General features: G+C 41.6%; 1 protein-coding gene across 3 annotated transcripts in view; it reads right to left on the bottom strand.

The window, feature by feature from the left end:
* The window catches only part of LOC115621126 (acetylcholinesterase), a 51786-nt gene that overhangs the window by 14656 nt on the left and 19815 nt on the right, over positions 1-17315 (bottom strand). For all 3 annotated transcript variants that reach the window (XM_030514676.1, XM_030514674.1, XM_030514675.1), the window contains exons 4-10: positions 16797-16935; positions 16194-16739; positions 15579-15786; positions 8009-8151; positions 6463-6612; positions 610-773; positions 306-469 (exon numbers count right to left, since the gene is read on the bottom strand). In XM_030514676.1, coding sequence (XP_030370536.1) covers positions 306-469; positions 610-773; positions 6463-6612; positions 8009-8151; positions 15579-15786; positions 16194-16739; positions 16797-16935 — 1514 coding nt within the window. The remainder of the gene's footprint in view (positions 1-305; positions 470-609; positions 774-6462; positions 6613-8008; positions 8152-15578; positions 15787-16193; positions 16740-16796; positions 16936-17315) is intronic.

Raw genomic sequence — 17315 nt, 5'->3', positions numbered from 1 at the left:
CAAAAAGTAGATTTGGACTACTATTGCGAAATTGAAATCACTTTCAATAAAGAATATTTGCTTGTCAAGACCTTGTTGGTATTACAAAAGTGTTAGTTACGCATAAATCATAAAATATATATACAAGTAAATAGATTAGGGTGTGTTCGAGACGCGTTAAGAGGCCAAGCTATGCGTTGTTAATTGAATTCGGAATAGTTTCTAGCTCCCTCATTCAGCTGGCCCATTTAGTCTGATCTTGTTGGCTGCGCAACGCCCACTCGTCTTAGCAAAAGGGCCAGAACTGGTTGCTTTAATTAACTCACCTGCCCAACTTCTGACTTTCGGCAAGTAGTCGTTCCAGAACGAACATCGAGCCGCCAACGGACCGCGGGCCAGTTTCTCGATCTTGTCATCTGTGCTGAATATGTAATAGACTGGATCCTCCTTTGAAAAGTTCGGCCATTCCTCGCCATCTTGTGCGGGATTGCTGCAAAAAGCACAAGCAACAAATGGGTTAAGCTTTTTCACTTAGATTATGGCAGCTCGGTTGCTGCATTGGCTACAGGGGCCGCAGTTTATGGCAGCTTTTTGAGCTTTGCCTCGAAAGCTCTGTGCTCGGCTACTCACCCAGTCTTGGCAAACTCAATGACCGAGTTCAGCATTCGCTTTCCCAACTCACGCTCCACAGGTCGATACTGCAGGGATGTGTTCAGCGGCTGGCCAAAGAAATACTCAATCTCGTCGCCGTGCAAAACGCCCATCCACTCGCCCCACAACGAGGTGCTGGTGCGCTATAAAATGGGAAAAGAGAAGCGTATGCACGAGTACGTGAGACCTGTTTGCAGTGTTATCGTAAAGTCGGGCAGAAATTATGCAGATAAACATCTACCCTTTTTATTTATTTATTTCATTTTTTCTTCGTTTTTGTTTTTCTTCCTTTTTTCTTTTTTCTGTACAGAAGTGCGCGCGCGCTTTAAATTTTAAATATTGTCGCAGCATGCCGCGCCGCGCCAAAAGCAAATAAATAAATAAATGCCTGGTTGAAACACTTGGCTCTGCACCTTTCACATACCATCACATGAGTTGCAATTTTTTGTAGAACTCGTCCCTCTGTCAACTGTCAGGCTTTTCTAATAAAACAACAGACTGCCCCATTCGTCTCCGCGTTAAAATTTTGTATTACAATCGTCGCAGATCAGCCTTAGCAATTGGAAAAACTTACCTACGGATAAGTATTCTAAGGGAACGAAGCTCACGAAAGCATACTGGTCCATTATATTGCTAAACAAAATCGAACTTTTATCTTACTCCCTAAGGAAGCTGATTCAATTCTGCCTTTTGGGCAAGTCTGAAGATACAAAACATAGTTTGTCATGGGAACATTAGATTTACACTGGTTTTCCACTCACAAAAGCTTACACTAAAGAGCTCATCATAAAGTTGGGTTGGCATTTTTAAATAATGTCGTCATTATTTAAGTAAACGCCACTTGATTGTAAAAATAAACACCTCAAAAAAGATCAGCAGTTCTGAAGAATTGTATCAGGCTCGTTACAAGGATTGAGGACATTTCAAAGTTTCAATTCATCGAAAGAGACTTGAATCCCCTGTAGATAGTAGCTACTTGAGAATATATTTCACACCCAAATTGATTCCATTACTATATTTTAGATCACCCTTTTGGGGTTTAATATAATAAGCCCAGATTAGTTGCTTGGTTGTCAAACATTCAATTGAAATCAGGAGAACAAATAGCAAAGGAAAAGATTTGTTAAATAATTAAGGAAATCTTTAAAGCGAATTAGAACTGCAAAGAATACTAACTAATGCTCGTATTCAAATTCGTACTCATTTGTTTGCATATTTTGTGCCTTCGTGTTGGTTCTTCAGTCACGAAAAGGCAATAAAGTAGCTCTACTGGTTGTGAAATGCAATAACGATTTGTTTGGGCGTATATGTCTCTGATTGCGTTTTAGTTTTTTTCATTTTAAGCCGATTTCTCTGCAAAACAACTCATGTTTTTTCATTTCATTTCCTATGGTTTCGTGTGAAAGTTTCTATTTGAGATTGCGAATATATAGGCAAAAATGAACGTAAGAAACGATTTTCTCCACAAAAAAAAATTTGAAAAATATTAAAGATTGCCTCAGCAACCGAAGGAATCTTAAATTCTATGAAACTTAATTATTTTAAAACGCGCACAAAGATTTTCAAGAAATCTTTAAATAGTTATAACAAATGAAATGATTTTTAAAAAACTCTTCATTTATATTTTTGGTTACACAATTATTATTCGAAAGCAGCCATGCCAAGTTTTCGGAATCAATTATAATTTCTATTTTCTGTGTTAATTAAAAGAATTAAAATTTTTAAGCAGCTGAGCAAAAAGTGTAAATGTTTCTTAATGATGTCAGTAACTGATTGACAGCTTTAAATGTTAACTATCTGTTTCTGCACGGAATTCTATCCAAACCGTTTAAACTCAAGAAGAAAATACGTAATGGGAACATTAGCTGGGCGCAGATGCAAGCAGCACACATTTGTTGTCAATTAGTTTCAACTAAACCATCAAAACTAATTGGTAAACATATAGACATAATAATAATACGCAATATTTCATTAATGGGGAGCTTCAATGGGATAGTTTACTTCCTAGAAAAATACAGCAGTAGCTTCAAACTGGCCAGATAGCGCCGGGGCGAACAACAAAATAAAACTACGACAGTGGAGGAAGGAAGCGCCTGGCAGCCAAGTGGCTGCTTGTCCAGTCGTCCTGGCGTCCAGTCGTCCTGGCGTCCGCACGTTGCCAAGTCACATAATGAATAGTAGCCGGAACAAGCTAAGAGTAACGTTTCTGCCACTGCTGCCAAGTTGTTGAAAATTTATGCGCGTTTGCGTTGCTTTTGCTTCATATTTTTGCGCACAAACAGACACACAAACACACATATACATATATATACATAAACAGTAATATACAAGCACACAGATACAGAGAGAGAGAGTTAGAAAGAGGGAGGGAGAGATTGGTATTTGTGCGCCTTTTTTGCGTCTTACGCCTTTTCGCGCAAATAATGAAAAATTGTACGTGTAGCATGGAAAATAAAGTTTTTTGATTTAAGCGAAAAATTACAAACACCAAGAGTCTGTGTGTAGAGGCCGTAATGAAGGAGAAGAGGGGGCGCGGAATGGTGGCAACGCAGGAGACGACGACGACGACGACTACGATGTCGAGTCATGAAAAATATTATGAAATTATATGGCAAGTCGAGTTGAGTGGAGTATGAAAACTTATTTAAGTGCCAGGCACGTTGCACGCTGCAGTAGTCTGCCGAGCAGAGCCAAGCAATGACTTGTGTTGGCCTCTTGTCTGAGCAGCTCCGAAGGGGTCTAAGGGGATGGGCGGTCGTCTGCAGGGGCTGTCAACCATTGGCTATTATGTGCCGGGGCAACGCGCAGGCAGCCAAGCGTACAGCTCTTGGCCATCTTGGGTGTTGCCGTTGCTGTTGCTGTTGCTGTCAGGCAGCAGTGAGGCAAAGAGACAATCTGGCAGCCACTTTAGCAGGAGTGGACGATGCCAGTTGCCAGTTGCCAGTTTGGTTTGGCCGACGTCGACCCTGTTTTGTTTTGGTTCGACGCCTGGCCAAAAGTCGCCGACACCGACACCGACACCCATTGCCCCTTGACTCGTGTACGTCCATTCGAGAATGTATGTATGTATGTACAAGTATATTACTTGTTTATGGGCGCCGTAAGTTACGAGCTTGCCTTGCCCATTTCTTGGCTGTAATTAAAACTAATTTCATTTGCCTTCATTACCATTTTTGGCGCCAGGTTGCCTTCGGCTGAAGCCGTTGTTGTTATCTAACCATTGTCGTTTCTGATTATTAACAGTCGATTTGATTTTAACAATGCAACGCCCACACACACACACACACACATACTCTTCCACCTGTCCACGCTTGAACACTTTTCCACAGGCTGCCCGAGGCAATTGGTAACTGCCAACCACTACTCCTACGCCTGCTCCCCTGCTGTGTGCGAACCACAAACACACGCCCACAGCTCGAGCGTAGCAGGAAGCCTCTATAGACTCGTACGTACTCGTACACGCACTGTACTCGTTCGCTTATCGCCAGCTTGCCGGACGCTCTGTGTCCTGTCAAATGGAAAGAGCAGCAAATCAGCGTAGAGTGAATTAACAAGCGTTCCGTTCCGTTCAGTTCAGTTCAGTTCAGTTCGGGCCGTACAATGCCTGCGCCTAATCTTATCCATCGTCTTAATAGCAAAATCGTCGCATGCGACCAACGCACACATGTCTTATGCGTAATATTGATTTTTCAACAATGCTTCTACGGCGCTAAATTACCAGTCATCACGACTCAATATCTGCCCACCATTCTTAATTATAAGCATTTACAGAGACAAACCCCCAAAATCAATAGCTCCTCATAGATACACACATACATACTTGTACGAGTATATTTATTTCTCGGTGTGCCACACTGCGTATACTTAATGTAACACATTTGCCAATCATTAGCATTGAAGAGCACTAGAGCAGTGTTGGCTGCAACCAAAACGCAGTCGCAGCGGCAGTCATTTAAACAAATAACCAAGAAATTGTGCCCAGGACCTCGTTAATTGAAGTTTCATTAGTTGGTTAGTCCAGTTGGTGGGGACACAGGACTGGTCTGGAGTGGTGGCTAGGAGGGCCGGTCCTGGGCCAGGCATGGTCCGCCCGGTCTGCCTGGGCAGTCGAGGTTCAGGTGGTTGGGTGGCAGTGGGCCAGGTGGTGCGTGTGGTTTAATTGGCGCTGCGTGTGCCTCACTCGCTGCCCGAGTGTGTGTGTGTGTGTGTGCGTATATGTGTGTGTCTCAGTGGGTGTGTATTACGTGAAACTTTCGGTTACCATAATTATGGCGGCCAAGGTTATTTGGCACAAGTTGATTTGTTTGACGCCACAACTGGCGTTCGCCTTCATCCTTATACATACATACACACATATATATATACGTATATGGTCGCTTTTATGACTATATGTCGGCGTGACATTTGGAAGTCTAATAAAATGAGCTCAAGAGCGAGACAGAGACAAAGACAGAGAAAGAAACAGACATGGGATACGGTTGTTTGCGCAAATTGGTTAATTTTGCACAATATCTAGCTATATATTAGTGAACAGGAACAGCAGCGCATTATTTCGTGCAGTTCAGTGAAACAAGGAAAATAGGAGTATAGTAATAAACGGATGTCATATAAGTTTAATCGAAAAGATTAACTAATTTTTTCAAATTTAAGAGAAAAAAGAATGTAAATAATATTTTGTTGGCAACAAGCTTCTTAAGCGTTGTTAACTATTTCAGTAAGCCTTTGCAGCTCTATAATTGAATGCCGCTATTATCATTTATTATCTCCTAGAGCGGTTTTGTTTGGTCCTGAGTTGTTTAAGTTAAATCCAATACGTACTGAATACAGTTAAGGATCAAAGTAAACGGAAGATGATGCCTTTAAAGGCACTACTTGATCCAAAGACGGAGCGTTTTGCTACACAATCAGGCAATAACTATTGTTAAAGAAGGAAATATTGTAAACCAAAAGAGATGAAAGTATCTAAAGTAAAAGTATAAATACTTCTTCTCACTAACCATTGGCACTAAGGTCGCCGACGTGAATTTTTTTAAATGTGTTCAGTTTTTAAAATCGAGACAGTTCCAATTCACAATTCAGTCGATTTCAAATACCAGAAATAACAGCAATCATTTGAATTTCAAACAATTAGTTGTTCGTTAAAATATTACATACCAGACCCCTTGTTGGCCCTCATCGCAAGTACCTTTTGAATCAATTCTGACTGCTTTCTCATTTTCCAAGTTCAAAACTAATCGAAATAAATGCTTCTTGAGATTTAAAAATTATAAAAAGGGTTCTAGTCTGTTTTTTGATGGCGATTATGTACAAGTATGTCGCAACAACTGACAGCTGTAGCTAGACATACTGCTAGATATACTGATCCCCTCCTTCCCCCTTTTCCGCATTCAACGTGCAGTTGCTGGGCTCTTTCTCTAGATTAGCCGCAAGCCGTGCTATTCTCAGTTGCCTTTACATAAGCTCCCCATCTGTCGTCCAGTTGGACTGCCCGTGCCCGTGCCAGTGTTTGTGCGCTCCTCCCGCATGCATTATTAATTAGCTCGGGCAAATAAAGTACATGGGCTCTTCGACTCGTCGGCTGGGCTGGGCTGGGCTGAGCAGAGCTGGACACGCACGGCATTAGCCTTGTGTGCAATTTTAATGACAAACAAATTGCAGTTGGCCGTGTCCGCTTCTCTTCTTTTTTGCGCCTCCACTTCCACTCAATTGGCCAGCAGTGCCCGCCATCTTAAGTGTCAAAGGCTGTGAAATATTTAACGATTTCCACGCAGTGCCCCAGTTCCTACCCTCCTCCTCCACCCCCACCATTCATCCCCCTCATATGGTACTCACGTGTGTAAAGTAGTAGTAGTGCACGGAGGCGCCTCGCTCGGCCAATGCCTGTGCATACTCGTTGGTGGGGCAGGTGAAGAAATGATCGCCAACGGCGCGTCCAATTTGCTGTTGATTCTGATAGCCCGGGTTGCCCTCCCAGCTGGTGTACTGCAAATATAAAATTGGACGATGCACGAATTAAATAATTTGTTTATATTACTGGTCTATTAAGCTAACCACGCATCTAATTGCAAATCGATGGTGGCGCAGCATTAAAGCAAACCGCAGGCAGCTATCTGCGGCTACGCATTTGTTATACCAAACTGCATTAAATTAGTACGCAGTGCTGCGCGGACTAAATTAAATTGCCTCGGGCGCGACAAACTAAACGAATAAACCTGCTGAATGCAATTTAATCAGTGCAACGGCTAACTAAATCAAACGTGCCACCTCCGGTAGCAGCCAACAGTGGCTGGTGACTTCAACTAGTTTGCTCAAACTGGAGAGGAGATATGGAATGGCAATAACCTATAAAGAAAGATTCGGAATATAATCTATCTTAGAGAGATAATTTATCCTGATTAGCTCTGCAATCACACATTTAAATTGTATAACGATTTTATCTCTTTGCATGAGTTTACAATAGTTTGGTTGGCATAAATCAGAAACAGAAAGCTGCTGGAACGTGTTCTATAATGTTATATTCAATCATAGGAAATTGAAAATTGTTTATTTATTTAGTCAACAAACATTGACTGTCGACATAGGAAATATATAAAAGTTATAAAAAGCATCTTATAAGCTAGAAAAGCCTAAGAAGGAGAAATCTAATCAAATTACAATAATATCTAATTAACGCCTCCGATCCGGTGGGGGAATATTATTTGCCCTTCGGCTAGCTGCAACTGACAGCCTTTCTAAGGGACAGGAAATAACTTAGGAGTATATTCTGTTTTCGGCTTTGACTTCTTGAATGCACAACAAGCGATATATATGTTTCTATAATATAATAAAGTAAGCACTGCGAAATCTGTAATATCTATTCAATCGTTTTTAAAAGCTGCTACGTTATATTTTTTCCACTTCATTGCATTTCAAGTAAATTGGATTATGAATGGGATATATGTATATTTTTCAGAGAGTTATTTCTACATAGGTTGATCGATGTATGTTCTGTGACTTGAAGATGAACGGCAATCGGTTTTTCTGCAGACGTCAGAAGTGCATTTTAAATGTATCTCGATTCGAAACAATGACACCACTGTACCGACATGCTGCTGTCACCAGCAACACCAACGCTGTTGCCGTAATTCGAATTAGGTAAGCATCCAAAGGATGCAACCGCAACAACACATGCAACGAACCGTTCCAGAATGCACTGCGGTTAACAAGCTTGTCATTTTCCGACAAGCGGTTCCACAACTTCAGCTCCAGTGCAACGATGACGCACTGCCAGCCCAAGCCAGAGCAACGCTGGTGTCAGATGCAGATACCGTCAGTTGAGCTGACGTGGTTGCTGAACTCAAATCAGAATTTAAATATAAACCAAAGCGGCAGAATGTACCTGAAATATGATGGCCTCGCGCTCCGCTTGCGTTGCCTTGCCGAATATGTTGTTCATGATTTCCAGGTATTTGTCGCGCGGCAATGCGGTGGCATCGTCCTTATCGAAGTAATCGATGAAATCGTACAGCAAGAAGTACGTTCCTGCAAGGATAAAGAGAAAAAGAGAGAGTGTGTGTGTCAGAAAGGGAGAGTAAGTGAAATGGAGAGCACAGATTTAATGCTGTAAATTGAAATAGACAGGAATATTTTAAATTTACTTAAATCCTAGACCTATCTCTCTCTGTGTGTGTGTGCGTGCTTGTGTTTGTGTGGGCTTAGACAACGAGGTCACTGCCGCAAAGCGCGGAAAATAACCGCAACAGCAGCAACAAATCGCGAACAATGGCGCTCGGTTGATGATGAATCGTCGCCGAGGTGGATGATGTGGAGGCAGTGTGGCCGGAGGAGCAGCAAATCCTAAAAACAATTACCACTACAAAAAAAATAAAAGCAAAAACAAGACAAGAGCGGCGCTGCAAGATGCCAGTCACAATGCTCGTGCCAAGGACAAGCTTAGCATTAACCCCAACAACAAGCGCACAAGAAAAGGGTAGAACACAAAAACAAAAAAAAAAAGAAATGCTTGTGTACACAAATCAACAACAACAGCAGCAATAGCAACAACAATGATGGCGACGAGTGAAGAGAACAAAACAAAGCGCTCGTTGCCTTTTATTAACTTAATTTTTATGGCACTTGTTGTTGTTGCTGCTGTTATTGTTGTTTCTGTTGCTGTAGTTGTACTTCTTGTTGTTTTAGCTAGCTTTGTCTCTTACACACACGCACACACACACACACACGCACACACACACACTGCAACACTTCAAATACGAGCCCACTAACGAACCATAATTGCTGCCTATGAACGGTGACAACGAAGGCAACAACAACACCAGCCTACATGTGTGGCAAGCAAGCATTGAAAAAGGCACGTGCCACAAGCAAGTGTTGCCAGTAACCATTGTCAAAGCAGCACATACAAACAAACCCACCCACCCACACACGCACACACACAAAACGACGCGTTTGGGCCTTTGGGCCCACACACAACAAAGCAAAAATACACGGACAATTGACAATACCTATACATACATATGTGTATGTGTGCGGCATAGCAATGGCATTTAAAAACTGTTATCTGTACTAGTGTACAGAAATTATAAAGAAAATCTATCCTATTCGTTAACTGACCACTCAATAAAAGCCATTCATCATAAAAGGCATCCATTCAATAAAAGGCCTTTAAATAAATTCACTTTTCTCTTCACTTATCATTTCTCAGCATATCGATGCTAAAACCATCATATCCTATCGTCAGCTTATAATGCTTCGTAAAGTATATTCGCTCCTTAGCTTAGATAATACATACATTAAATAAGTAGCAGTGAATAAGTATTAAAGAAAGTATTTCGATTCCATTTTTAAAGGCTTTAACATGTACTTTTAAACATCTGCAGGTTTCCAAATTATCTTTCAACTGCGACTGCTTTAAGCCTTCAACGTTGACTCGGGCGCCAATTATTTATTTGGCTTGCCTTAGTATAGTGCTCCGTTCTGTCCTTTACGCAATTTAGCTAAGCTGGGGAAATTATGCCAGGCCAGGAATTGTAGAAACCACATCAAAAGCAGTTTGGTAAATTTATTAACTTGTTGAAAATCGCATTTAATTGAATTGCACACCACACACCACACGCCAAACAGCCCACAATGAACAACAGCCAACAGCACCACAAAAACACACACACACACACAATCAGACGCCGCACAATTCTAAGTTTTTCTTTGTTGTTGCTGCGCCTGTTGTTTTATACTGTTGTTGCTGGCGTTGCGTGGCGCAAACAATGTAAATACGCTTCTAATGAGTGTATAATTGAGTTAGCACACATTTTACAAGTGAACACAAAGCAGCGACAGCAGCCAAAAGCAGCAAGCCTCGTCGCTGTTGCTGTTGCTATTACTGTTGTTCTTGTTCTTGTTATTTCCAATTCTTGAGGTAGCTGTGCACGCACACACACATACACACACACACACACTCACATGCGGATCATGGCAGAACGCTATGCCCGTTACAGTTTTCGTTGCCTTGACTGCCAAAGGCGCCGCCACCAACGAGGACCGACCGCGCAGCATTTAAACGAAAACCAATTAACGTGCAAACAAACACACAATGTCCGCATAGCCGTTAAATAAATTATTCAAAAATGAAACGGAACGCAATGAAATGAATGAAAAGTGCAACAACAACAACAACAAGAAGAAACGCGAAATTGTACAGAATGTAAGAGCTGAAATTTCTACAGCATACTTTTAGGCGGCAACTTGAAAATCGTTCAAGCATAATACTTATTTGGCATACGCGCACAAAACTGTCAGCCTTTAATAGACAATAAATAGCATAAACTAAGCGAAGCCTGCGGCAACTATTATTATGAGTATATTTTTAATTCAATATTTTTATTCTTTCTTGAAATCTTTTAATTATTTTGACCGCCAAACCTATTTATGTCTTTCTCTAAAAATCTGAATTCATACAACAACATCACCAATCAATGAATACCTAATAAATAATATTTTTGTCCTGATCAAACTCTTTGGCATCTTAAATGCTTATGAGCTGTGGAATGAATGGGGACTTATTTTTATTTCTCATAATTTCGTTCTTCATTTAGTGAGGAGTATGAAATACATTGGAAGTTGTTAAGTTGATTTTAGCTCTGAATAGTCTCTCACTAATGAAAAGACTGTTATTTCTTATGCTTCTTTAATAGATAAAACACATTTACCTTTAGCAAAAACGGCAGATAGAGGCTAGTAACCAACCTTAAACAGATCAGGTTTTAACCGTAAGCAACATTTTCGACTTAATATAGCCATTCGCTTAAAAACGAAAGTGGCTACCGTTTGCTTAAAGCTTTAGCCTTAGGTTACCTTTCTAAAGTCATTTAACTGTTATTCAATGTATGTCACCAAAACCAATAGCTTTAAAGAGTTCAGTAGCTCGATGCGAGCTCCTTTTTTGAAGGAACAAGAGCATGGAACTAGAATTGTGCATTGTAGTAGAGCCTATCTAGTTTTGTTGTAAATTATAAAGCCACACTATATACACTACCTTATAACTTGTAGTCTAGTTTATGAATTTTTTTTATATAAACCGGCATGTGACAACAAAAAATAAATAAAATGTATGCTAAAGTAAAATATCAGAAATGGAAAGGCAAGACGCTGCCGTTTGCTGGTATTGTGGGTCCGGTGTTTGTGTATTGGTATCGTTGAAAATGGTAGATGACCTTGAACTCACACACCAACATCAACTGCAGAAGCCGCTACACATGCAAACGCTTACATGCGAGTCGTCGGTGTCGAAGTCGACGTCGACGGCAGCGTCGGCGTCGGCGTCACTACCGCTGTCGCACGCACACCTCTCAGCTGAGAGCAGAGGCAGTTGGCAGCGAACGTTGAAAACGCGAAAATAAGCAGAGTGTAGAAGCAATGGCTTGGGCTGAGCACCGACGTTGGCTAAATGTACGGTTACAACAACAAATACAAAAGAGAGAGCTAAAGCGACAGCAAAGTGAAAGTGAGCAGAAAGCACACGTGTCTGCGTCGACAGCGAATACTGCTGCTGCTCCTGCTTGGGAATATGAAGGTAATGGCAAGGGCTACCAACAACAACAACAGAAGAAGCAGCAACAGCAATAACAGCAACAACAATAATACGCAGTAGTAACAAAAACGAAGCGAAGCGAAGAAAAAGCACAAAGCGCATGAGAACAAGCCAGAGTTCGGCGAACATTCTGTTATACTCGTACAAAAACAAAACCAACACACACACACTAATATATATGAAATACTCTGAAGAGTGCGCGAGAGGAAACTCGTAGTAAGTGCCATGACAGACACAATGCACAAGAAGTTACGCATTGAAAAGGAAAACAACAATGAGACTCAGAAAATTGTGATAAATTTTGACAGAGCAAATAGTTGTAAGAAATGTGTGTGCATAAGAAATTTGAATTAATAAATACATTTACGGTGTTTATAGGAATTTCACGTTTACTTTTCAAACTTAGCATACTTTTCAGCGCATGGACATGGGCCGCTTGCACTTCCTTGATCAGCTCCTAAGCTGTGTTGTTACCACCACCACCACCGCCGCCACCGTTACTTAGCACTATTTATGACGCGGCACGTGTGCCACTCACCGTCCCGCGCCACCTACGCCTCCCACTATCGGCACCTGAGCAAAATATTTAAATAATTTATGAGGCCGCCGTGCACAGCTGAGCAGCAGAAATGCGGCCGCACTGAGCCAAGCACTGGCATTGCCCTGCGCTCCATGTGTCAGTTGCCTTTGGTCGATGTTGTCGACATCGGCGTCGCCGTTGCCGTCGCCGTCACCGTTGCCGTCGCTGTCATTTGCCGCCGCGCCGTTTTGCGTGGGCGCGTCTGGCAAGTTTCTGCGGCTCATGCCCCGCGGACTGTGCCACACCGTGGAAGCCGTCGGCGTGCCTTTTTCTATTTTCTTATTACCGCCGTTGACACATTTATTTTTTTCCAATTTTGTTTCTATTCCGCGACGCTTTAAGCTGGCTTTCGGGCAATGCCAACACATTGCGTAATTTCAAGCAGCCAACAGAATAAATGCAAAAAATATGCCAAGTAATCAACATGCTTTGGCCATTGGAAAAGCCAAAGCCAAAACCACAAAGCCATCCAGACTGGCCATCATAAACATACACATACATCTATACTTGTTACTAGAAGTGCATGTTTGTTTGGCAGAAAGAACCAAAAAAATAAAGTAACGACAGCGTCAACAACAACTGCAATGCACAAGGCAGAGAAAATGTGGCACAAACGAAAATAGATGACAATGTATGTGCTTTGCTCTTAAGCCAGCCAGCAGCCAGGCAGCCAACATGCCCTCTCCGTCCTCGCCATTCCCACCGACAATAAACCATAAAAATTAAGCACTCGAAGCGCATAGCAAGCAAAAGTACACAATGCATTATGTAGACTAGCATGTACAAACGAAACTGCATTTCAGAGAAATAAATAAATACGAAGAAAAGGCAGCTTAACCACAACTGCCAAGCCACGCCCACGAACCCAAAGTGTCGTGCCTTACACAAATAAATGAACAGAACATTTCCGAGTCATTTTTATGGAAGACAACAATTCCAGCTTCAAAATCTGCAAAAATCTCAAATAATGCCAAATCAAATGGGAAACATATTTAAAAAAAAAACAAGTAAAAAAGCTAAAGTCGGGTGTCCCGACTTTGAAATACTCTGTACATATGTTTACAATAATTATAAAAAATAAAAAAAAAAATAAATAAAAAAAAAAATTGGATCGATTTTACCTCTCTCGGTATTCGAACTCACGTAAAGGGTGTATAATTGCACATTTACATAGCAATTGCGTCTGTGTGAGTGTATGTATGCCTATGCGCATCAATTCGTGTCTGTGTAAGCATTTTCGCAGTCAACCAAACAGCAACATCAACAACAGCCGCGGGCAGCGCTGCAGCAGCGCTGCAGCAGCAAATATATTTATGGCTATAACTTCTTGGTAAATCGGTCTATCATAGTGAAACTTGGCATACGGACACATAATTACTAACTGGGGGTATTTACAAAATTTTAGTTCGAAATTCCAAGAATTACGGGAGTTAGAGAAAATCGCATTTGCGGGGGAGAGGGGGGAGGGAGGGAAATTCCAAAATATACATTTTCTGCGTATTCACACAAGGCATCTTGGACTAAAATTTGGTGTGCCTAGGTCTTATAGTCTCCGAGATATAGGCGATTATACGAATGGAAAATCGGGAAAACCCCCATAGGGGGGAAGTGGGGGAAAATCAAAAAAATAAAACAAACTCGTATAGAATATACACATAACGCATCTTCGTGCAAAATTTGGTGTCTCTATCTCTTATAGTCTCTGAGATCCAGGTGTTCATACGGACGGACAGACGGACAGACGGACAGACGGACAGACGGACAGACAGACAGACAGGGCTAGATCGACTCGTCTTGTCACGCTGATCAATAATATATATACTTTGTGGGGTCTGCCACGCCTCCTTCTGCCTGTTACATTTTTCAGCTCCCGCAAACCTAATATACTCTTGTACATTTCATGTACAGAGTATAAAAACAAAACAAAACCGTTTAAAAAAAAACAAATACTATATGTCATCGGTTAAGATGGGACGGCATTAATAAGCTCCCAAGGATTTGCGTAGCAAGCAAGTGTAAAAAGTGTAAAATAAAACAGAATTTTCCTTATGATACAAAAAAAAAAAGAACAATGCATAACATATTTAAACTTATAATATCGCTGCCAACTACAATACCTTGAAACAGCTTCAGCAAATGTACCTTTCGTCACTCAAATGGTATATAAATAAATTGCAAAAACTACTATAATTCAGAATAATGATTATATTATGTTTAAAACTATAAACTTCACGGCTTACAAATATTTTGGAGTGCTGCAGAAATGAAAAAAATATTGAGCCTTACTTTGTCTGAATGGGTCAGTTGATGGCATTTAAGTTTACAGATTAGTTAATGCAAGTAGTAGTGTCGGTTCTATTGCAAATTTAAACGTGAATGTGATTTTTCTCCGAGTTGTTTTCAAGTTATCACACTGTGTGAAGTACTCGTGTAGTGAGTTGTTTGGGGGTAGTGGCGGGTGCACAGTAAATGCGAAGTGCCCCATAAAACGACAACAATGAAATGCATTTCGTCTGCTAACAAAACCGAAAAAACGAAACGAAATAGTTGCAAAAAGTAATAAAATGGCAAATGGATAAAGCTCTGGCTGCAACAAAAGTTGCTTGTACTCGTACGAAATGAGGACGGGACAGGAGGACTTTGTGTACGAGTATGAGGCAAACAACATGGCTGCAGCTATTTTTGGACGAGTTTAGTGGCAACACAAATTTGGAACACTGCTGACGTCAGCAGCAGCACAGCAACGAAAGACTGCAACAATAGCGTGGATGCAGCAGCAGAGAGAAGAGTGCCAATGGATGGCCCAGAGGCGGCGCCATTGTCAGTGTAATGAAAATAATTTTAAATGATAAACTACTCTCCAAACTACAAAAGCACCGCTGCGAAAATCATCGTAATTAAAATTTAATTTATAAATAGCTACGAAGCTATCTTTGTCCACGCCAAAGCTATTTACTCTTCTCTGGGGCTCACAACAAGCCCATTATTTCTCTATTATCATGAGCCACCAACTGTATGCCCTACTGGGTCCACACCATCTTCTTTTTCATTGGATTTTTCATTTACATCTGGTTTTTCTTTCGCCAGCCCAAGAGTAAAGATGCCATGTATGAGTTCAGCATTATTAGTTCCAATATTATTTTCTTCGGCAACTGTATGGTGTGCTGATCTGAATTGTTTGCGAGAATTACTGATTTGAAACAGTTTACCAGACAGACGAACATTGATTTCATTTCGTCTTTCCAGGCCTATTCGTTTTAACATATCTCGACTATTTGCACTCACCTTCATCTCTGACATTTCCCATCATTATATCATAATCCCTGAGATCGGCCTTTTTCATCAGAGACATTGGATCTTCGGGCAGAAAAGCGCCATCGATGGTCGGCGCCGATGGAAAACTGAGAATGCCTGAATACGAGTTCCACTGCTGCACGGATATTGTTTTGGCATCTACAGCACGCATGCAGTTCATAACATCGGAAGGATTACTCTGCAAAGTGACAAGCAATTAAAAACCATTGATTACATTAATAGAAAAATTTGGTTATTCAGGAGAAAAATTACCTGACCCGTCCTTTAAATAGGAAGAGTAATATATCTACTTGGTACATAACAAACACGTTCCATAGAATGAATTAACAAACCACATTTAGCAAAAAAATGCTAGTCAAGAAGTTAAAAAACTAGTCGTCATGGGATCAACACATATATTGTGCGTCTAATCTGAATTCAATTATTAAAGAAGATAAATAATTCAAAAATGAATAAAAAAAAAATGTAGTGAACAATAGCCCCGCTGAAATCGGACGTGGCAGAATTTGTCGGCAGTGATTGTGAAATAATTTTTAATTCCGGATATGTTGTATACTCGTTCCGCTTATTTATTGCTATGCTTACCTTTAGCATAGAGGCATTACAGTTGCAATCATTGATCAGAGCCTTGCCAATTTCCACTGCTTTCTCCGATGTCATGTGGCTCCAAGGAGCATTCATGGTGCCCGATTGCATCATGCCGCGCTTAACCACTCCCCGTGTGACCGGCGACATAAGCTGTGCGTTCACGGAGCTGGAGCCAGCGGACTCCCCGAAGAGAGTCATCCATTCGGGATTGCCGCCAAATGCGTGTGCATTGTCCTTGATCCAGCGTATGGCCAATGCTTGATCCCACAGACCGACATTGCCGGGCGCTTCTTCGGCGAATTCGGGTGGCATTTCCGGTGCCAAATGCAGGAAACCAAAAGCCCCCACGCGATACTGAAACGAGGCCACAATCACGTTGCCCACCGCCGACATAATGTCAGCATTGTAAATCTCCAGAGTGGCCGAGCCGGTCATGAATCCGCCGCCATAGACCCAAATGAGTATGGGTAGCCCATTGGTGGTGTTCTGCGGATTGCCATTGTGTATGAGATGCTCTGTATCCGCCTGCTTGTTACCCGCGTGCTGAGGAGTATACGGATATCAGCAGTTAGCCCCAAAGTAATCCCAACCGGCACTCACCTCGCCACCATTGGCGCCCCGTCCATGCCGAAGTCGCGCCTTGGCCGGCGCCCAAATATTTATGTAGAGGCAGTCTTCGGATACATTCGTATTGGGATTCCAAATCTCTTCACCCGAGAAGCCCGGGAAGTATTCATATCTGTTACGGAATGGAATCGCATTTTAGTTTAGTTGATAAATAGGCGCACATGCAAATCAAAGTGCCCCCCGTCGCAGCAAATCTTTCGAGCCCATCACTGAACTGTTGCCGTGCCAATTACGAGTAACCAACCAGCTGTGTTATTTATTTCTATTTGCGCTCTTCCGTTTTGCTTGCTTTACTTTCACTTTACCGTTTTCCGCAAACACACACACACAGACACTCATTTATGCATACGTAGCTATGCTTTGTTTGCTCTGCTCTGCTCTGCCCAGCCTACGATTTGACATACATATGTAGTTTGCTGCTGTATAAATGTTGAATCGCTGGAATCGATAGAACTACGCATTCATCGCAAGCAGCAACCTAAGTGTACGAGT

This window comes from Scaptodrosophila lebanonensis, unplaced genomic scaffold (assembly GCF_003285725.1).
Source record: "Scaptodrosophila lebanonensis strain 11010-0011.00,11010-0021.00 unplaced genomic scaffold, SlebRS2 tig00000024-arrow-pilon, whole genome shotgun sequence".
NCBI classification, from domain to species: Eukaryota; Metazoa; Arthropoda; class Insecta; order Diptera; family Drosophilidae; genus Scaptodrosophila; species Scaptodrosophila lebanonensis.
This window is presented reverse-complemented; position numbering and strand designations above follow the sequence as displayed.